Genomic DNA, 24272 nt, shown 5'->3' on the forward strand with positions numbered 1-24272 from the left:
CAGGTGTACAAGTATGAAATGACGATTTTTTACCCAAAAAAAACACGTTAAATTCGAAAGAATGATAAAAAGAGATTTATTCAAAGTATGCTCCATTGCTATTATAGTTACACATTTTTCCCATCTTTCGAGCAATTTGTGGATACCACGCCAGTAAAAATCTTCCTCTTTTGCCACGAATCATTCATCGAGCCATTTTTTCACATCTTCGTACGAACCAAAGCGCTGCTCAGCAAGTGCGTGACCCATTGATGCAAACAAGTGGTAATCGGAAGGAGCCAAGGTGGTGAGTAAGCCGCATGGGGTAGAACTTCCCAGCTGAGTGCTTCCAACGTGTCCCGAACTGGTTTTGCCATATGTGATGGAGCATTGTCGTGGAGAAAAATGACCTTGTGTTGCCTCTTTTGGTATTCTGGTCATTTTTTAAGCAGCGAACGATTCAAATCGATCAATTGTTGTTGATAGCGTTTGGTATTAACCGTTTCGTCAGCTTCAATAGCTCATAATAGACACACCCTTCTGGTCCCACCAAACACATCTTCCTGCCAAAGCGATTCGTTTTTGCGGTCGATGTGGATGGTGCGCCTAAGTCTACCCATGATTTTTTGCGCTTGGGATTCTCAAAAAAAATTCATTTTTCATCCCTAGTAACGATACGATGCAAGAATGACTTTCTTCTGTATCGTTCGAGCAAAATTTCACATGTGTTTTTGCGCCTCTCCATCTGTCTCTCGTTCAATTCATGTGGCACCCATCTGCCGACTTTCTGAATCTTTCCCATCTTTCGTAGGCGATTGGAAACAGCTTGTTGACTAACGCTCAATTGCTCTGCGAGTTGTTTTTGTGTTTGTGAATCATCTTCATCCAGCAATGCTTACAATTCCACATTTTCGTTCTTTTTGAGCGGTTTTCCGTGTTTCTTGTCTGCAACATCGAAATCTCAAATTTTGAAACGCTGAAACCATCGTTCACACGTTTTTTGCGATGGAGCATGTTCACCATAAGCTTCTCCAAATAATCGGTATGATTCTGCAGCAGTTTTCTTCAAATGAAAAAAAATTAATGCTGTCCGCGAATGCTCCTTATTTGGTACAAATTTCATCATATTAAACACAGTAATACATTATTATGCACTTTTCAATCAAATCACTTTGCGCGTTTGACACTTGTTGATGGTACAATAAAATGGCGTATAATGTTAAATCTTTGTACTTCACACTGCATTGGTGCGCCATCTGTTTCTCAAATCGTCATTTCATACTTGTACACTTGGTACATTGATCATATACAAGTCTGTATATATGATGGTGTAGGTATGTATGTGATTCTGATGAGGATCTCGAATCTCGCTAGATAAACTTCCGGCTCTTCTTAATTTACTCGATGTTCTTCTAATTGCTCGATCTTATTTTTAAGCCTAGTCGTTTTAGACTTAATCTCCTCGTTGCTTGCGAAGTTTTATTTCAGCTATGATTTTTCGAACTAGCTAACTTCTGTCGCTTCGATTCGTGCGCCTTGTTTTGTGTGGACTATATCCTTCCTCAATTCGTTGATTTCGTAGTCCTTATATCTCGTTGATCCGACTCGATAGAATCAATGTTAGCATAGAAAATGTAATCGTTTCAAACTAAAATACTATTTATTTTCTTGAGATTATAACGGCTCATAATTACTCGCTTCTTCGCTCGCTATTGCTTACCATGACAATGTCTGGAGAGGAGAGTAAAGAAAAACTTGACAGACGGTGGGCTCGCTTACTTATCGGCGATCGGTCACTTATCAATGCGCGTTATTCGAATTACTCGCTTTATGCTCTTTCGTCTCAAACAATATGCCTTAATGATTTAGAAATTAATTCCAAATTGGATCAAATGCGAGTAATATTGCATAAAACGTTAATTAGATTTCTCATTATACTGTTTGTCATCTCGATATACCGTTTTCCTCACTTCAAACGTCGTGTATCAAGTTGTACGCATTCGGACTCGAATAGATGAGTGACTTTGTGGCGTGAAACACAAGCGACATATTCATAGACTTCATGCTTGTGTGAATATGTTGACATTTGTTTATGGTACCACAAACTCGTCTATTCGAACCTTAACGCATACAGCTTATGGCAGACATGCGACGCTTGGAATGGAAGAAACAATATCGAGATGACAAACGGTATAATGAGAAATATAATCTAATTAACTATAATATCAAATTTGGTGATACAATATTCATTACTCGCATTTGATTCAATTTGGAATTAATTTCTAAATCATTGAGGCATAACTAATAGTGATTTAACAATGCGAATAAAGATTTTATTCATTTTATTTCAATGTACCAATTTTTCCTTAAGTCTGGCGTTATAATGATTATTTTTTATTTCTATGAAGAAAAATTTATACGAAAAAATAAAACGATCTCCGAATAGTCGGGAGACCCTCGAAAATTTGTATTCTTCTTTTGTCCAAACTTGAGAAAATTTATTTTTTCAATTGAAGTCAATTGTATTCAATTTAAATAATTTTAACTTAAACGGAGCGATGATGTTGCCATATTTATACGGAAATTAATATTTTGAATACCGCATGTTTTATTGAAAAATCTAAAAAATCATAGTAGTCGTGTTGGAAAATGATCTGAATCATTCTGGAAAGGCAGAATTTTTTCAATTCTCTTTATATTTGATGCCGATGGTTTTATGTAGGATGTCTCAAAAAAGTTGAGACACCTGAATATTTCAGAAAATATAAGTTTTATAGAAAAATGTTTCAGACAAAAATTGTAGAGTTCAAAAAGATCTTTTTACTGATCTTACCGATTTGACCTTGGCTGGCGTCGTCAAGGTCAAGTCAAGGTCACATCGATTTTTTTTAATGGTCTATACATGCGGGCGGATCTTTCGCAGTGAATTCACGGATCTGTTATCCACAAATAAGTGGATGAGATGAGCAATAAATCCGCCGTGATAGATCCGCCTGTGCATGCAGCCAGCATTTTCTACTGCTGCTGTAACAAGGTTGACCGTCTGTTTGCATCTTTATTTGCAATATGGCTATAACGGAGGTAGAACGATCTCAACATTTCAACCTTTCAACATTTCATTTGCCTTTGAATCACAAACCTTTAGGATATAAGCTTCCAAGGAAGGAACATTAATTCCTTCCAGTTTTGATTCAATTGCACATTAGGAGACATCCATCATAAATGTGGCACTTCCCTTACAAAGCAATCGTTATTTACTGCAACATTCGCTATCTTGATGTTATTGAAAAGTATATTGGGAGTTTGAAATAAGTTGATAAAAGGTACCATTGAAGAAAAAATAACGTGAATACAAGCATATTTAGTGATGAACAAGTGCAACTTTATTCTTTCATTGAAATAAACTTTGTTTTGAATTAAGAATACAGTGTAGTCTACTTAAATCGAATATCTTAAATGTTTCGCTTATTTTTGATGACAAAAAAATTTCAAACAAAAGTGGAACGGGGGACGCATTTTGATTATGCTGGTTTTTTCTAGGTGGGAACATCAAAAAGATATGAAGATCACCTTCACTTTTTAAAATGGAATTGATTTTTTAAAATGGAAATGATTTTTTTACACAATATGATTCCTCCAATTATTCTGTATATAAAAATATTAAGGTAATAATATCAAAAAACCGATAGTTTACGATATTTTACTTTATTCTGATATATATTGACATAAAATGTTAAATAACTCATCAACTTGGTTTCTTGCTATTACTATCTTAATATTTTTATATGCAAAATTATTAGAGGAATCATATTGTGTAAAAAAATTATACAATTTATTTTTTTGACGTCTCCACTAAAAAAAAACCAACATGATCAAAATATGTCCGCTTGGAAACCCTTCCACTTTCATTTGAAACATTTTTTTATATCTTCAAAAATAAGGGAGATATTTCAGATGGTCTATTTAAGTGGATCACTCTATATAAATTATTTTGTTTTAAGAATAATTTATTTTTAATCGGAGATTGTTTATTCTTAGCTATTCCAAGCACAAAATATTTTTGGATTAAAGCATTTATGCATTTCTTTTAGAATTATTTTTTTAAGCGGAGATTAACATAATTATTCAACAGCACTAAATCTGAAAGTTTTTTCACGAAGTTCTCCCAATATCGAAAAAAACCGTACAATGATTATACGTACAACGATTGTAATTGAATGCCTGAAAATAAAAGTCGTTTATTTGGTTATTTCATATATGATTAGGAATTAGATAAAGTGATACATTACGCATAATGGCGGAGGTCCCGTCACATGATCTGTGAGCTCGACCAATCAGAAATTGCTTATTTGTGGAGACATGCAAATTAGCTCATATCTAAAGTAAGGTGTGTATGAATCATTTCCTCGGATACGCAGTGGATTGAAAGTAGTGGGGAGATCTGTCAATCAATTTTTTAATTCATTTGTAGAAATTCACAGAATTCGTTCTGCAAATAAGTACACTGCAAATTAGTACAATTTCTGATTGGTCGAACTCCGCTATTATGTGCAATGGTTCACTTTATCTAATTCCACTATGCTCAAAACTTGAGTGGTTGTTAGATTTCTCGACTACTTTTAACCTACTGCGCCCATGAGAATGAGTCATGATTCCACAAAGCTCAACGCTGAACGTATATGTTGGAAGAACTTTGTGAGATTTTCAGATTTAGTGCTACTGAATGATTATTATATTAATCTCTACTTGAGAAACAATAATCAAGTTACAATCACTAATCATAAATAATTTTCTTTAATTTATTGAAATAAACCTAATACAAATTCGATATTTAGAACATCGACCATCAGAATTTGAGAATCCTGTTGAAATTTGTTTTACATTGTATTGCCAGTCGTGTGTATTCTATGAAAAGATTTTATTTACATATATATTACATATATATTAATATATATTACGTGCGTGTAAAAAACTATGTATTTTAAGCATTTTTAATAGAATTTAATAGAATTTAATAGAATTAGAAATAGAATTATGTGTTGATTTTGTTAGGTTAAAAAATAAATTAATTGCTAATTTTTAATTTATTTCTCTTAGTCAAGGACTCTTTGATGATTTTATTTTTCCATTTAATTAATTTTGAAGACGTTTTTAATTTTTTAGCAATCATTTCGTGCAATATCGATTATTACCTATTAAAAGTTTAGTGCCATCTAGCGGCAAGAAAAGTGGTTTGGGCAAAAAAGAAAATATACGTTGAATTTATTGTTAATTTTCACCCATTTATACATCCACCAAGTTCATTCATCAAGCTCAATTATTTACGCTTAAAATGTGTTCTTGTTAATCTTACTTTAGATTATTATAAAATAAATTTTACGTAATATATTTTATTATTTTTTAAAAATAATTAATCTGTTTACGAACATTTAATTCATACAATTTCATAAAAAAACTCGTCTTATAAAAGTGTTTCATTAACTCATATCTAACTTTTTCCATTTGTTTAATATTTTCTTGATTTTTCTCAAACCGCTGATTCAAAATCCTGTACACCAATTAATGTGTAATTTTTGGGTGTTATTGCCAAATTTTTTACCTAATGCCCATTAATGCCTACTAATGTCTTAGTAATGCCTGCTAATTCTCAGTAATGCTCGCTAATATCTAGTAATGCCGAAATAATGCCTAAATAATATTTTTTTAATAAAAAAAAAGAAAATGTAGTCAATATAAAAAACATAATTTATTTTTTAGTTTGCATTATTTAATTTATATCATGTTGCAGTTTTATATTTGTTGTATATTTTATCATACTGTTGGAAAAAATATGTCGAATTTAATATAAATCATATGTGCCAACTTTTTAGGTTAATTTAACACAAGACATCGATATGGACTACCGATGGCAATGGTGAGAGTAGAAAGACAAGTAGAATGATAGGCAGATAAAGGATGCAGAGATAGTCAAGGGAGAGCGAATAGCATTTTTCTTTGATCGATTCTGCTATTTATAGCTTACGTGCATATGTGTATATGGACATATACGTCATACACATAGTACTAGTGCAGTACAATAATTCAATCACATTCTCCTATCATATCTCCTACTTACTTCAACGGCACGCTAAACATGGCGGCTTCGGATAAACCTGCTCCAGTTTCCCTTGATTCTCTCTGAATGGACGAATTTCTTTCTCTTTTATTAAAGCCGATTGATTAGTAGATACTGTTGAATCAACCAATCAGACTTTAGTGAACAAAGAAAGAACATTCATCCATTTATCTGTTTCTCACTCTATTCGTCTTTCTATCTCCACTACTGCCATCGGTAGTCCATTTTATGTGTCGATAACACAGGATGAATATGTTCGATGGTTACATAAGTATTATGTAAAAGAAGCACAAAAATTTGATATTGACATAATTTATTAACAAATTTTTTTCAAATTTAAAATTAATATTTATATGTAAAATTAATCCATATTTTATTCATTTATCTTATAATTTACATTTATTCATAAACCACATAATTTTTATATTATTTATTGATTTACTCATAAATTGTGTTATTTTGATGAGACTTTGACTAAGAAATGTTAAAATGTGCGAGGAGCGGGGCGTTTGCCATGCAATCCCCACTCTCCGCGCATCAAGCTATAGATGATATATGATGGATATTCAGCGCTTTAGAAATTAATATTTTGATTGCGAAAATTGGGAAATAGGCAAGAATTTTTGGAGAACTATGCTAGGAAATGATAATAATAAAGCGATTTGTTTTATTGAATTCTATTTATTTATTAATACACAACATAAGGAAATCGGATAGAAATGAAATTATACGTTGGCAATTGTTAACTAAACTAGGAAATAATGAAAAATTAATTTATTTGATCTCGATTTCTATTTGTTTACTTATTAGGTGTACAACTTTGCTTCTGCCGTTTTTTTTCCGAAATTCGAGGCTTTATTGTAAAAAACTGGTTATACATATATGATTCAAAGTATTGTCCATCGTGGCCACTATTTTCTCCCATCTTTAGGGTAGCGTACGAATCCCGCGTCGAAAAAACTGGTCATCTTTTGAGGCTATCCACGAATCGATCCAATTTTTTACTTCTTCATAAGACCGGAAGTGCTGGTCAGCCAGGCCGTGTGCCATTGATCGAAACAAGTGATAGTCAGAGGGAGCAACGTCTGGAGAATATGGCGGGTGGGGTAGGACTTCCCATTTCAACGTTTCCAAGTATGTTTTGACCACTTTCGCAACATGGGGTCGAGCATTGTCATGCTGCAAAATCACTTTATCGTGTCTCTCGTTGTATTGCGGCCGTTTGTCTTTCAATGCTCGGCTCAAACGCATCAATTGTTCGATACCGATCGCCTGTAATTGTTTCAGTCGGTTTTAATAGTTCATAATACACTACGCCGAGCTAGTCCCATCAAATACAGAGCATGATTTAGGACGTCAAAATCACCGTTCTTGAAGCGTTGAAACCACTCATAACACGTTCTTTCACTAATAGCGGCCTCACCATAAGTATTTGAGAGCATTCGAGCTTCAGTCGCAGATTTCTTCATATTGAAGCAAAAAATTAAAACCTCCCGCAAATGACGAGAATTTGGCTCGTAAACTGACATTTTCAATCGAGAATAACTTTATGATGCAGACACAAATCGACTAATGTTTCTGGGGTTATGTTGACAGATGCCCAAGTTTATTGTATGACATCTATGATCTATTTATTTCGACCACCACTTACCGCTAAAGCCATCTATAGGAAAACGGCGGAAGCAAAGTTGTACACCTATATTATTTAATAAAAGGAGATCGAGCAGAAACGAAATTATACAGTACATTTGTTAACAAAACGAGAAGATGATGACAAAGCGATTTATTTGATCTATTTATTTATAATTATCCATTATAATAATCCATTTATTTATAACTTAATATTTAAAGGAAATCGAATGGAAATGAAATTATTTGGTATTTGTTAATTAAGCTAGAAAATAATAATGAAAAAACGATTTATCTCTATTTATTTATAATTAATATTGCAAAAAAAGGAAACAAAAATTGCCATTTAAGAATCAGTGCGATTAATGGTGCGCAAAGAAATTTTTATTAATATTTAACAAACGTGCATAGGTATATTTCGACCAATGATTTAATCCTTATCAATGTAATTACAAAAATACAAGCTATTACTAATTGGTACATAAATATACCGAATGATAGCGAATATCGTACAGTTACTAACTTATAATTAATATTTAGTTACTAACTTATAATTTAATAAAAGAAGAACGGAAGGAAATGAAATTATACACTGATATTTATTAACTAAGCTAGAAAATGATAATGAAAAAGCGATTTATCTCTATTTGTTAATTAAAAATAACAGATATAACAAGTAATATTTAAAATGGAAAAAAAAGATATTCATAAAATTTAATATATATGCACAATACAAATTGTACACTAGTATTTGTCAATTATTATTCTTCAGAAAATACAGATGACCATCTTGATGTTTTTATCGATTCAAGTAATTGTATCTTTAGTCGTCCTTTAAAATTTATTATATAAAAAATATTTCACAAAAAAAAGGGTTAATAAGAGCCAATTTTGGCCTTCTCCAAATTTCGTACAAACACATAAAAATCTATTTCTTGAAGTCAATTACAAGGTAAATTGTTAAATTATTAAAGACGTATAATTGTTAAAGACGTTCGTCATTATAAAATGCGTGATATAAATTTACCTTTTTAAAAATGGTAAAAAAAGGCGCTAAGCATACATGCTTTTCGAATAAAACCTAAGTATTCAATCTAATAGTAGTTTTAATTTTTCTTTAAGGATGTTCTTGAAGGTTTTCTTATTCAAGTAATGGCAATTTTAATTCTCTGTCAAAAATTGTTACTCTTCGAAAAAAATTAATGTATCAAATGAAAAATTAAAACCTAGATGACTACAATCTTAACTAATCAAGTTAAATTCTATCAAATTAAAAAGTAAAACACAAATGGTACTGTCTTTTGTTGTTTAACTCTAATGATAATCATTCATATGAAAGATTTGATATCAACAATTGACGCCAAGTTAAATTCGGATACTAAATTAAATAAATAATATTAACTTTAATGATATATATCATTCCTATAAAAGATACAAGAACTGATGCCAAGTTAAATCTCATTTCTTTATATCATGCTAAATTAAATAAATAATGGATATTAATCTAATGATATGTATCATTTATACAAAAGATTTGATATCAACAACTATGGCACCAAGTTAAATTTTATTGTTAAATAAAAAGTAAAATCTAAGTAATACTATCTTTATTATTTACTTAATCCAAATGGTACTATCTTTAATTTTTATGAAATGAAACCTAATATCTTATTGAAGGATCTTTCTATTCCAATCCAAATGGTTTAAATTCCTCTTAAATGAAATTATTACATCATAATTCATTCAAAGACATTTTCTCTTCCAACTAAAGTATTTTATCACAATTATTTATTTAATCACAATTAATTCAAAGAATTATTTTATTTTTTCTCTTCCTAAAGTAGTGGTTATTTAATTCTCCTTCAAAACATTATGCAAGACATTGTCACAAAATTGCGTTACCTTGCTTAATTTAGACGTTACCACAAAAAATAAAAAATTTAATTTAAATAGAAAAATTTTTCATGTAAAAACTTGGCGCTGCTAAATCTTGGTATAACATATCTTGATATAACATAGTAATAAAACTTAAATGTAATATTAGGAAAAGAAGAAAAATAAAAATGTAATGCTTAGAAAATGTATTAGAAAAATAAATAAGAAGCATATTAATAAGAAAAATTAGAATCATATTAAAAAATATGAATATTTAGAAAAATATAAGAAAAGATAAGAAGCATTCCCAATAAGAGTTAAAGTATCTAGCGTGTGTATATGCGATTAAGTTGTAGAGTTCTGTAAATTATGTACATTGTGCTATTAAGTTTAAGTTTAAGAAAATTAAATTTAGATTTGTAAGACATGCGTTATGAAAGAGAAATAAATAGTAAACTTTATTTTTATTATTTATTTTTTAGATGAAAAATTTTTCTATTTAAATTAATTTTTTTCATTTTATACGGTCAATTCTTTAATGTTTTGTAGTAATACTTAATATCATATCATTAGAATTAACAAAATAACAAAAGACAGTACCATTAGTGTTTTATTTTTTAATTTGATAAAATTTAACTTGATTAAGTTAAGATTGTAGCATCTGGGTTTTAATTTTTCATTGATACATTAATTTTTTTTGAAGAATAATAATTTTTGACAGAGAATTAAAATTGCCATCACTTTGGAACAAGAAAATCTTCAATAAGAATATCCTTGAAGAAAAATTAAAACTACTATTAATTAGATTGGATACTTAGGTTTTATTCGAGAAACATGTATGTTTAGTGCCTTTTTTTACCTTTTTTAAAAAGGTAAGTTTGTACTTAATATATACGGTATTAATGATATGGATTTTTAATCTTTAAAATATGAAATACAAACAATATTAAGGTTAATGAGAGTTAACGCGAGTAATAAGCGCAAATTATTGAAGTCAAGAAATGATTTACACTGGTAGATGTCTAATATCTTCTTTATTTTAATTGAACGTTTCAACTCTCTTTGGAGAAATGCAGATACAAAATCTTAGTGAACAGCTTAATAAAATGATCCACATTTTATTAAACTAGCTCTCGAATATGTTGAATAATTCAATACATAATGATAACAAGGACTTGAATGGACTGTTTTCGACACAAATATAAAATATTTTTTACTGTGCACATATAGGTGCACAATACAATTAATTAAAAAAAATTATATGTAATGCATTTTTGTATTATATATCATATTTAGTATGTATTTATGCATATTTATAACACATATAATATTTAAAATGTTCATAACATTACAACATACAAGGGCAAGGAGGGCAATCAATAAATTTTTAGAAAAACAGTAAAACACATTTTTTTGATCGATTTATTTTTATTTCTCAACATAGTCTCCTTTCAGCTCGACCTTTGATCCAACTTTTTCAAGCCATCCGAATAATACGATTTGTCCAACCCTTCAAAATAAATTTCTGTTTCGACGATGAGCTGCTCTCTAGTGGTGAATCTCTGAACCATTTCTTCAGGTTTGGAAACAAGAAACAGGAGTTGCCGGAAGCTAAATCTGGTGAATATGCTAGATGGAGAAGCAATTCGTAGTGGAATTCGTTGAATTTGGCCATCGGTGCCGGGTACGTGTGAATCCGTGCATTATCTTGATGGAAGAGCACTTTCTTCTTCGTCAAATGGGGATGTTTTTTCTTTAAAATGTTGTTGAAACGATCCAATAAGGCTGCGTAGTAATCGCCATTGATCGTTTGCTTCGACGGAAGAATAATCGATATGAATTATATAGCGTGCATCCCAAAAAACTGTGGCCATCACCTTTTCGATCGACTTTACGGCCTTCTTCGGAACTGGTTCACCCATTGTTGAAGTCCATTGTTTTGACCGTTCTTTCGTCTCGAGTGTGAAATAATGGATCCATGTTTCGTCCACAGTAATGAGTCGATGCAGAAATTCATCTGGATTACGTTGAAACATCTCCAAACATTGTTTTGAAATCACACAGTCACGCTTATAGTCCATAGTGAGCAAACGCGGCATCTATCTTGCCGATAGCTCCAATTGTTCGTGCAAAATTGAATCACTGTGTCATGTGATATGCCTGTAGCTTCAACAAGCTCGTGCACTTTCATTTATCGATCAGTCAAAACAATATCGTAGACTTTATCAATGATTGCTGGCGTAGTAACCTCAATTGGACGTCCCGAATGAGGTGCATCACATGTGGATGTATGATCACACTTAAATTCACTCAATTGTATACAGCAAATGGTGCTACATTATCCAACTCGGCTTTGATTTCTTTCGGCGTTAAACCTTTCATATGTTTGATCACTGCACGAAATTCGTTTTTTTTCATTTTGCAAAAAATATAAAGGTGTATTCGCTTTAATTGTCTACAGAAATAAAACCATGCGATGAATTCCGCTCAAAATTTGACAGTAATCAACTGAAATATGCTACTTGTCAAAAAGTAATGTGACATGACACTGTGAGTGTCTTCTGATAGATTTTCTAAAAACTTATTGACTTGCCCTCGTGACATATACAAGTGTTTCAGACCACTCATATCACCCTTTCTTCGCACGTAAGATCCAATCGTAAAAGTATTCAGACAAAAGTTGTAGGATTTAAAAAGATCTATTTACCAATTTTATCAGTTTGACCTTAGGCATTGTCAAGATCACGTCGATTTTTTTTAATGGTACATCCAACTTTTTTTTCCAATATCTACTAATCGATGTCGAGAACTTTTCAAAACACTATAATAAAATTATTTTTCATTGAGTATTTTTTGAGTTATAAGCCTCGAAAATTACAGTATTGTCGACATCACTATTACGCAAGGTGTCCGATCGACGGTTAAAACCTCGTCAAGATCAAGACTATTCGAGATTATACCTCTTATTTTCATATCTAAATGAATCTAAAATTTTCATATAAAAATGAATTTTTAGTGCAAAAATGAAAATAAGGCGAATAATTTCCAAAAGTTTTGGTCTTGACAAATATTATCCAGGATATGATCCTGAACAACATTCAAGATCCATCAACATTTAGGCACCACCTGGTTAAACTAATATGATCAATAAATAGATCTTTGAAAACCTTATAATTTTTGTCTGAACTTTTACAATTGGACCTTATCTTGCGAAGAAGGTGGTCTGAAATACTCGTATATATATGCGTGCGTGCGTGCGTGCGTGTGTGCGTGCGTGCATGCTAATGATATAGTTAATCTTGGTCAAGTTAATCTTAGGCCAAGTTAATCTTGGTCATCAAATTACTAAGTTTACTAAAAAAGAAAGAGATTTATTTGTTTTGATCGACCGACCAAAAGAAGTTGAAATGATTTTATTAAAAATATTAGGAATAAATAGTATAGAGAAAAATTTTTTATTATTGATTCCTTCTTGGATTGTCAATTGCTTATCAGTAATAAGATCATCAATACGATTAAAAAGATTAAATTTTTTGTGAAGTCTTTTTTTAAGTTAGTTGAAAATATCAAATTTAGGGGATAACTATTATTCAGAAGAATTTTTATAATTAAGTCAAAATTCTTTTTATGAAAACTTGGATGGGAAAGTAATAAAATCCTATCGATCAAACTAATAACGTGCCAATTTTTTTGTGGATGCCATGAGAAATAATAGAGAAAACGACCCGAGAATGTCGGTTTACTATACCAATTAAAAATAAGAATTTCCTCTTTTTTTATCAAACAAATGTCTAAGAAGTTTAATTAATCTCCATCAATTTCCATTGTAAAGTGTAATCTTGGGTGGTAAAAATTAAATTTAATAAGAATCTCATCAATATGAGCATTGTCAATAGTTACAGCAATGTCATTAATATGCGTATACCTTTAATCCAGTGTATTAGTCGGCTGTATTAGTTAAACTGGCTGGATGGATAATCGAATGGATGATGGTAATAATTTGCACACAGATTCAGAATATGACAATAAATCGCTACATTTACTTTATACTTTATTCCGCTCAGAATACAAAAATTCGATTGCTCGTTGAGAACAAATCTTTGTTTCGGCGTAGGGTAATGTATTACTAACGACTGTTCTATGCGAGAGCTGGCGAACGAGTCTCTATTTCGACCTCTCTATTTCGCGATTCCGCGTTCGGTCGTTCGCATTTCTCGAACTTTTTCCGTACGCAAAATATTGTTCCGCATATCCTTGTTGCTAACCGTTATGTTATTTATAATTATGTACATCTTTATTGTTTTAAATGATTTCATTAGTTGCAGAATTAGAAAAATTATTAATTAAAATATCGGATTACTTGAATTATTGATGAATATGCTACATGACAGCAAGTGCGCTTACTTTATTTCTCTTTAAATCCCTGAGCTGCGTGAAAAAATTAAGCATAAGAAATTGGCAGATTTAAAGATCCTATCGTCGTTTCGCGACAGGAGATTTCAGTTTGCGAATATATGTATTAATATGTGTGTAAATATCCGTGTGTGTACATTCCATCAGTTTGTCGCGAAATTAACGGACAGAGTAATATCGTCGCTACACCATAATAATAGTTTATTAAGTGTTTAATGTTCCTGCATTTATAAAAAAGCAAATAATCTCAATTTGCAATTTTTTTCTTTTCGGCTTTGCAATTACAAAAAGAATTCTGATAGATTGATCTTCAGTTATATGAATACAAAAAAAGTTAAGATTTCTAGTTAGGTGTATTAATATTGTTATTTATTTATCTTTAAGTAATTTAATGAAAAAAATATTAAAAATAAGAAAAGTATAAGAAAATATTAAAAATAAGAAAAGTATAAGAAAAAGGTTTAAATAATTTATAAAATTAATAATAGATGTACGGCTACAAGCCAAGCCAGATCTTAATACTGTGTTATTGAAAAACAAAAATTTATAACAAACATTTCGACTTCAATTGGATTATTCTCAATGTTAAATTTGATACAATTTAAAATCAACTACTCATTTAAAAGACAAAAAACTGAAACATATAATATGATTTAACCAGCAATTATGATAATATATAAAATTCATTCTTTGTGTATCACTATCGTTGTGAATGATTGTGAGACTTGTTCGTATAAAAATGTGAAAACTTATAAGCTTTGTAATGTATTGACATTCTCACAGTCACTTCTTTTCAGTCACTGAATAATGCTATATCTATGTTTTCACGTTTATATGAACAAGTCTTACAATTATCTACAATAATGATACATACACAAGAATGAATTTTATATATTGTTATATAACTGGCTAAATCATATGTTTCGTCAAGTTTTTTGTCTTTTAAATGAGTAAGTTAATTCTAAATTGTGTCAAGTTTAATAAGTTTGAGAATGACTCAATTGGATGTCTCATTTTAACTTCGATATCGAAATATCTCGCAAATTGTAAAAGATATGAAAAAATGTTTCAGACAAAAGTTGTAGGATTTAAGAAGATATTGGAGTTATCAACGGAACATCATTTCATATTTCTCAAACCATTTCGTTTTTCTTATATAAAATAAAAAATCCTTCAGAACAAAAAAAATGCAAATATTTCGGAAAAGTACAAACGGTATGAAAATTCTCCCAAAAATTGTAAATTACAGTTTTCTGTTATCGTGTAGGTTCTTCTTTCACATATATATACATATAAAGGAATGCAAGGATATATTTAAACAAACAGTACTTTCTATATTTAAATAATTTATAAGAATATGAGACCTTCAAATTATAATTTTGAAGCTTACAAAAGAAATGACTTGAGAAGTACGATTTGAGTGTGCCTATGCAATAACCTCGCATTCATGTGATATATAGGATATAGGATATAGCAGAGCAAGAAATGTACATGTATGTAAATATGAAACCGGAATTTTTGTATAGAAAATACACGTTTATTGCAAATGAAAATGATAAATATTTATTGAAAGTGATAAAAAATATTTTATTCGAAGTATTGCCCATCGGTATATATTTAGCTATACATAGCTATACATTTTTTCCACCTGACAATTTGTGGATGCCACGCCAAAAAAATTGTTGCTCTTTTGAGCCAAATCAGTCATCTAGCCATTTTCGTACATCTTCGTAAGAAGTGAAGCGTTGCTGAACAAGTGCGTGTCCCATCGATGCAAATAAGTGGTAATCGGACGGAGCCAAGTCTGGTGAGTAAGTCGCATGCGAAAGTATTTCCCAACCAAATGCCTCAATCATTTCCTTGACCAGCTGTGTGTGATGATGCATTATCACGAAGCAAAATCACTTTGTATTGCCTTTTTTGATATTCTGGTCGTTTTTCATACAAAGCTTGATTCAAATTGATCATTTGTTGTCGGTAGCGTTCAGTATTAACGGTTTCGCCAGGTTTTAGCAGCTCATAATAAATCACATCTTTCTGATCTCACACAAAGCATTGTCTTCCGTTCATAGCGATTTGGCCTTGCAGTCGATGTCGATGGTTCGCCTGGAGTTACCCATAATCTTTTACGCTTAGGATTCTCAAAATATATCCACTTTTCATCGCCAGTCACAATTCGATGGAGAAATGATTTTCTTTTGTATTTGGCGAGCAGCATTTCGCAAGTGGTTTTTCGGTTTTCCTGCTGTCTTTCATTCAGTTCATGTGGAACCCATTTTCCCATCTTCTGGAGCTTTCCCATAGATTTCAAACGTATGGACACGACTTCTCGTGTCACATTCAATTGATTCGTGAGTTGTTGAATTTGAGCGTCATCCTCATTCAACAATGCTTGCAATTCGCTGTCTTCAAACTTTTTCGATGGTTTTCCATTCTTCGTTTCTTACGTCAAAATCGCCACTTTTGAATTTTTTAAACTCAAAGCACTGTGATTTATCAAGAGCATGCTCACGTAAGCTTCGACAAGCATTCGATGGGATTCTGCAGCAGTTTTCTTCATGGTAACAGAAAATCAATGCTGTCCGCAAATCATAGTTTCCAGGCATAAAATTCGACATATTCAACGCTATTACAAACTATACTGTTGTATGAAACTTGTATTGTTGTGAGTTGAAAATCTTTGTCAGATGTCAGAACAAGGAAATGGCGTCAATGGCGCTATCTGACAACTACATTGACAGCTATGGCCATCTATTGGTAAATTCCGGTTTCATATTTACATAGCTGGTATGTAACGTTTTATTTAATGATTTACTTAATAGGATTCCGTGTTATTTTGCCTTTTTAAATCCTATTTCTGTCTTTTACCATTGTCACCTGTATTGAACCATTTCTGAAATTAATCGTTTGTTATACGATGGTTCACTATCTAAAATTTTGATGCTATTCCGATTAAATTCATTAAAATTAATTCGGTGGTCAGAAATAACTGAAGGAGATGTTTTTTTTATTTATGTGTCTGACATATGTTCATTTAATCTAGTTTTTAATTTTCTTTTGATCTGATCAACATAATTAACTTTTGATCTAACAACATAACTTGTCTCACAATTCTCACAAGAGATTTTATACACAACTTCTTGGTGGGAGTATAAGTCGAGGTGATCTTTACCCCTTTTTATGTAATTTTTTTAAAGTGTTAGAAATGGAATAGAATAATTTATAATCAAATGAGAGCTATAGACATAAATTTTTCAGACAGACTTAACGGTACAGTAAAATATTTATCTTTGAATTTGTCTTTCTTGTGTGAATGAAAATTATTGGGAATGTGCATTAATTTTAAGGGATTTTTTGATAAAAATACGATTTTATCATTTTATTGTAAAAAAATGGTTAAAAAATTGATTATTCAAAATATTGTCCATTACTAGCCATTACTTTTTCCCATCTTTCTGGTAATAGGTGGACACGTCGAAAGAACGACACATCTTTTGAAACTATTTATGAATCGACTCATTTTTTGATATGTTCATAAGAATGGAAGCGCTGCTCAGACAGACTATGAAATCATCGATCGAAATAGAATAATCAAAAGGATAATCAAAAGGAGCAATATCTGGAGAATATGGTGGGTGTGATAGGACATCCCAATAAGCGCTTCTAACGTTTCTTTGAGCGGTTTCGCAACATGTGATCGAACGTTGTCATGCTGGAAAATCACTTTGTCGTGTCTTTTCGCGTAATCTAGCCGTTTTTGTTTCAATGCTCGCCTCAATTGCAACAATTGTTGGTAGCGTTCCCCAATGATAGTTTCGTTGGATTGGAGCAGTTCATAATACACCCAGCTGATCCTACCATACAGAGCATGAGCTTGGCGCCATAAATATTCGGCTTTGCCATCGATGTTGATAGTTTGCTTGGCCTGCATTATGATTTTTTGCGCTTCGGATTATCGTAGCGTATTTATTTTTTATCATCCATCATGATACGATGCAAAAAACTTTTTTTTCTGTATCTTTGAAGCAACAATTCACAGATCATTTTGCGCCTTTCGACGTCTCTCGGCTTCAACTCGTACGACATCCAATTTTCTTGTTTTTGAATCATTCCAATGGCCTTCAAACGTCTGGAAATCGTTGATCGATTAACATTTAATGATTCTGCAAGTTCTTGTAGAATGCGTTTGACTTGACTCTTGATCGAGGAAAGCTTTTTCATCTTCAAACTTTTTTGATTGGCCTGGATATTCTTTCTCTTCCTGTCAAAATCACCTTTTTTATAATATTGAAACCAATCACATGTTGAAATCGATGTGAGTATAATCACCATAAGCTTCTGACAACATTCCTTGATTTTCAGCAACACTTTTCTTCAAATGAAAGCAAAAAAGCAAAGCTTCCCGCAAATAGCGTTTTGTTGGTTGAATAAAATTCGACATATTCAATGCTCAAAAAAACAGTGTTGTTTACAATTCGACAAAATGACACATACTGAAAACTAAAGCCACATGGTGCTTGAACATGAAAGTAGCAACAATATGGCCTGATGCGATAGTACTAGTCACGCCTATCTCTTGAAAATCCTTTAAAATTAATGCACACTCCCAATATTATCTGTTTTATTTTTATTGTGAATATATTTTTATTGTGAATTATTCTTTTTTGTATGGTGAAAAAAATTCACAAAAAATGAAGTTAAGAGAGAATAGCCATTATCTAAAAAAGTGTGAATAGCATCAATAAAATTCTTTATTGAAATTTAAGGTGAGATAATAATACAATTCTATCAACTGCGCTATAACTCCTCTCTTATGACATAAAGGATGATGGGAATGGAAATTTAAAAATCTACCTGAATGAAAAGGTTGGTTTTTAATATCTATCAAAAATGATTTTATTTTCGTCGACAATAACAATAGTATCCAAAAAATTCAATCTCTCCAAATTCTATAGTAAACTTTAGTCTTGTACGTACGAATTAAAAGTGTTAAAAATGTCATTCAAAATAGAAGGAGCTAATATAATGTCGTCTATATATCTAAAGAAAGTTGTGTAAGTAATCTATCAATAGCTAAAGATTCTAGATCTTGTAAAATTATTTCAACTATAACAAGGGATATTGGAGATCCCATGGAGGTGCCAAAAATTTGTTTGTAGAAATTGCCATTAAAAGAAAAATAAGTTTAAAACAAAATGTAATACAATTAAAAATTCGTTTAAAGGTGTTTTTATTTACAAGATATATGGTCCATCTTTTTTTTAATGCTCTCAGATGCTAGTTCTATGAGAACATTAGTAAAAAGGGACATTACTTCTAAAGAAGCTAATATTGTCAGGCTTAAAATAATTTCATTTAATTTGTTGACAAAATGGAAACTATTTTTACTTGGCTAGATGCTTCAGGTATGGTATAATTAATAATATTATGTAAGAATAATGACAATTAATATAATGGACTATTGACAGACGAAACAATAATTCTTAGCGGATTGCCAGGCTTATGAATTTTAGTTAATTCATACGCTCTGGGTATATTACCATCATATGTGTTTTAATTAATGCATATGTTTCCTTGATGTACGTAATATTTTATTTGAAATTAAAAATCTATTTTATATCACATCGATTCGGCCGTCGTTTCAGCGTCCCTTTAAGAAAGTTTATTTATCGATCATATTCATATTTGACATTGGATGGCGTTGCCAAAGTCACGATGAGGTCACTTTGAAATTTTTAAATAGGACTTTTAATTTTATTGCATATTATTATAGTCCTTCCTACGATTGAAAGTTCAATTTTATAGATGGGCATTTGATGCATTGGAATAGAATTCAAATTTCTTTTGGAATGCTACATTTCATAGCAATGGCAGTCTCAATAAACATTAATGATTACAGTAAATTTTCACTGATATCGACAGGTCAATCAGCATCGTTGGAATCTTCATGTTTGGATTGGAATATGTAATGATCAAATTATTAGGCTGCATTTTTTTAAATATACAATTAATGGTCCAATTTACTTAGATTTTCTCTAAAATCATTTACCAGGACATTCTCCTGGATGTTCTCTAAAGATTTTGGTTTCAATGATAATGTTTGAACACATCCAAATTATTAGATAGGTCTAGGAAGATCAGGCTTATGGCCTCCAAGATTACTGGATCTAAATCCTCTAGATTACTTTATGGGAATATATGAAAGAAAGCTGTATCAGGAAGCAATCACGAGATATGATGGAAAGAGTCAGAAGAAACTCAAGTACCACAAATACTCAGAAGAGTTTTGCAAAACTTTAAATGCAGACTGATTTTGTGCTTGGAAAATAACAGTGCACACTTTGAACATTTAATTCCGAGAGTGATACGTAATGACAAAGTTCCTTAATCCTCCTATTTTACTTTCATTAGTCGGAGTATCTCTCGATCTTGCCTTCCCTAGCCGAATCAGCCATCGATCTTTGTTGGGTGAACATCTTATCATATAAATTTCGATAATTTCAAAACAGCTGATCTAAAGTGAATTAAGTTATAATGTGTTTTGGAAAAGTCTCAGGAAGGAGTATAGTAATATGTAATAAAATTTAAAGAGTTTTATTAAAAAAAATTTTAAATGAGCTCGTTTTGACCGTGGCAATCTCGAATAAGTCATTATTAAATGAACCTTTTTAAACCTATAACTTTTGTCTGAAACATTTTTCCATAACTTTTATAATTTTCGAGATATTTCGGTGTTAAAGTTAAAATGAGATATCTTGTATATTTTAATGATTCTAATCTTTATTATGATTTTGTATTTTATTTGAATACAAGTCGGCTATTGTGCAATGTCGGTCTTTAGAAATATTTTTTAATCAAAATCAGATTTTATTATTTAACATTTGTATTGAATAATAGTCATTTTGAATAATGAAAATTTAATATTTTCTAATATTTATATTAGTAATATTTATATTAGTAATGCAAAATTATTTAAAAAACTCAGACCGTATATACGATTGTTACTTAGATAGCGTTTTTGTCGTCTTGAAATACACAACTAGCACATAAATTGAATAATCTTAAAAACATTTTGTTTTATTTTATATATAGAGGACTGCTGTATGTCCACCTCCACCACCTACGCCTGAAATGGGTAGCAAACTACCACCACCGCCACCTCCTCTTCCTGGCCCACCTCCACCACCACCTATGTCTGGAATGACGTGTCCACCTCCTCCGCCTATGCCCGGTTTAAAAGGACCTCCACCTCCACCTATGCCTGGATTAGGAGGACCTCCACCACCACCTATGCCAGGAATAAGTCCTCTATCATCACCGATAATGGGGGCATTATCTCCATCGCCTCCAGTGATACAAATTTTGCCTCATGGATTAAAACCAAAAAAGAAGTGGGAAGTAGACGGACCATTAAAAAGAGCAAATTGGAAAGCGGTATGCATATAATATACTTATATTAATCAAATAAATTATTATCGGTATAGAAGATACAATGATTTTAATATCCACAATTTTTTACTGTAGTATAATTTCTGTTATATAAAACTTTATGTATTTCAGATTTTACCTCACAGAATGACAGAAAAGTCATTCTGGACAAAAGTACAAGAAGACAAATTAGCTAGTCCAGAAATATTGGACGGTCTTGCACAGAAGTTCGCTTCCAAACCGAGCGGGAAAAAAATAGATGATGTAGTTGATAAGTAAATTTCACCTCAGTAATTATCATTTTTTAAATGATTATTACATAAGATATTAATAAATTTTTCATACACGTAGGTCAGCCCCAACGAAAAAAGTAAAGGATCTCAAAGTTTTAGATAATAAGGCGGCTCAAAATATATCAATACTTCTCGGTGGGACATTAAAGCATATGCCTTACGTGGAAGTAAAACGATGTTTATTTCGATGTGAAGGACCAGTTATTTCTGACAATATATTACAAGGATTAATTCAATACTTACCTCCGCCAGATCAATTGTCAAAATTACAGATGTACAAAGATCAATACGATGACTTAACTGAAGCGGAACAATTTTGTGTTACGGTAATGTATTTAATTTTTGTATAATGTATTTATTTTTTCTATCTTTTTATTTCACTGACATCAATGTTACAGATATCTACAATAAAACGATTATTACCTAGATTGAGATCATTAAGCTTTATGTTGCGATATGAAGAGTTGATACAGGATATAAAACCTGACATAGTAGCGGCTACAGCAGCATGTGAAGAAGTGAAAAGTAGCAAAAAGTTTGCACGAATTCTCGAATTAATATTGTTACTCGGAAACTATATGAATTCCGGTTCCAAAAATGGCCAAGCATTCGGATTCGAAATTAGTTTTCTTACAAAGGTTTGTTCTGTAACATATATGTCTGTATGTGTAGTATATGCACTAATCGCTTATTGTTTCGATGCAGTTTCATGACTTTTTTTTAGTTGACCAGTACTAAAGATATCGATAACAAGCAAACTCTTATGCATTACTTGGTGGATACGATAGAGAGAAAGTTCCCAGAATGTCTCAGCTTCATTGAGGAAATAGCACATGTAGACCGTGCCAGTAGAGTGTCTTTAGAAAATGTTCAGAGAACATTATGTCAAATGGAGACCAATATTCGTAATCTCGAACAGGATCTTACGAATGCCAAAGTTCCACAGTGTGATGAGGACTTATTTATAGATGTCATGAAAGTATCCTTCATTAATTTTTTGTTAATAATCATTAATCATTCAACGGATAAAATAGCTTAATGAACGCTGAGTTATTTCTTATTAGAAATAGTTTCTACACTTCACTAAAGAACTAATAGCAATCATATTAAACAATCACTGAGTATACATTGAGCAATGGAGGATACAATTTTCATGGGTTTTGTGATCATTCGAGGATTGTTTTATTTCTATGTTTTCTTATATGTATTTTTCTTTGAAAATAGTCATTATAATAACGCCAAACTTAAGGAAAAATTGATACATTGAAATGAATGAAATCTTTATTTGCATCGTTATAAAATCACTGTCAATTATATTTCAATAATTTATTTATGAAGTTAATTCCAAATTGGATCAAATGCGAATGATATTGCATCACAAAACGCTAATTAGATTATGTTTTTTATTATAACATTTTTTATCTCGGTACTATTTTCCCCACTGCAAGCGTTGCAAAGCATGATACCGATACAAATATTATAATATTAAAATATGTTATTATCATAAAAGATATATATAAAAGGTATATATAAAGATATAAGATAATCTAATTAACGTTTTGTTGAGCAATATTATTCGCATTTGATCCAATTTGGAATTAATTTTGTAAATAAATTATTGAAATATAATTGATAGTGATTTTATAACGATGTAAATAAAGATTTTATTCACTATATTTCAATGTACCGATGTACCAATTTTTCCTTAAGACTAACATTATTATAATGATTATTTTCGGTTTCTAGAAAGAAAATAGAAAAAAAATATATAAGAAAACATAGAAATAAAATGATCCCTGAGTGGAGTCACAAAACCCTTGAAAACGTGTATCTTCTTTTACTTATTGAATATCATTAACATCATTTATTGATCTTGTGTGTTGATCAAACAAAGATATTTCCTTAACGGAGTTATTTTATAGCCATTCGCGAAGAAAGCTAGAGAATCTTACGAAGTTCTGCAAAATATGTTTAAAAATATGGACACTCTATACAAGGACATCTCAGAATTCTTCTCTTTCGACAAGCAGAAGTACACCATAGAGGAATTCTTTGGCGATATCAAGACGTTTAAAGATGATTTCTTGGTAAATACGCGCTAATACGTCATGTCGCAGTCTATTCAATCGCTATCTAATGCGATTCTATATTCTCACCGTAGCAATCGCAGAAGGAGATAATAAAGCTGAAGGAGGGCGAGGAGAAACAGAGACGGACGAAAGAAGCGCGCGAAAAAGCAGAAGCAGAAAAGGCGACACGAGCTGCGCGTAAACGCGCATTAGTCGATATGAACGCACATGAGACTCAGGAAGGTGTTATGGATAGTCTGATGGAAGCGTTGCAGACTGGATCGGCCTTTAGTAGGCCAGATCAACGACGCAAGCGACAAACCCGCGTAGCTGGTGGTAAGTTGTATAGGACATACATCAGGAGACAAATGGTGAAGAAGGACCAAGCAGCTCAAGCATATTTATTTAGTAATATTTTAGACACATCTATTAGAAATAAGTTAATGCACGAATGTGAAAATCTAACTTCAA

The 24272-nt window shown here is 31.4% G+C and overlaps 1 protein-coding gene across 1 annotated transcript in view; it reads left to right on the plus strand.

Annotated features, from left to right (window-relative positions):
- The window catches only part of LOC105622239 (protein diaphanous), a 43532-nt gene that overhangs the window by 15394 nt on the left and 3866 nt on the right, over window positions 1-24272 (plus strand). The window contains exons 7-13 of the mRNA XM_012203665.1: window positions 21104-21445; window positions 21572-21714; window positions 21791-22058; window positions 22131-22370; window positions 22457-22711; window positions 23655-23819; window positions 23894-24137. Coding sequence (XP_012059055.1) covers window positions 21104-21445; window positions 21572-21714; window positions 21791-22058; window positions 22131-22370; window positions 22457-22711; window positions 23655-23819; window positions 23894-24137 — 1657 coding nt within the window. The remainder of the gene's footprint in view (window positions 1-21103; window positions 21446-21571; window positions 21715-21790; window positions 22059-22130; window positions 22371-22456; window positions 22712-23654; window positions 23820-23893; window positions 24138-24272) is intronic.

The sequence above is a fragment of the Atta cephalotes genome, assembly GCF_000143395.1.
Source record: "Atta cephalotes unplaced genomic scaffold scaffold00002, whole genome shotgun sequence".
Lineage (NCBI taxonomy): Eukaryota > Metazoa > Arthropoda > Insecta > Hymenoptera > Formicidae > Atta > Atta cephalotes.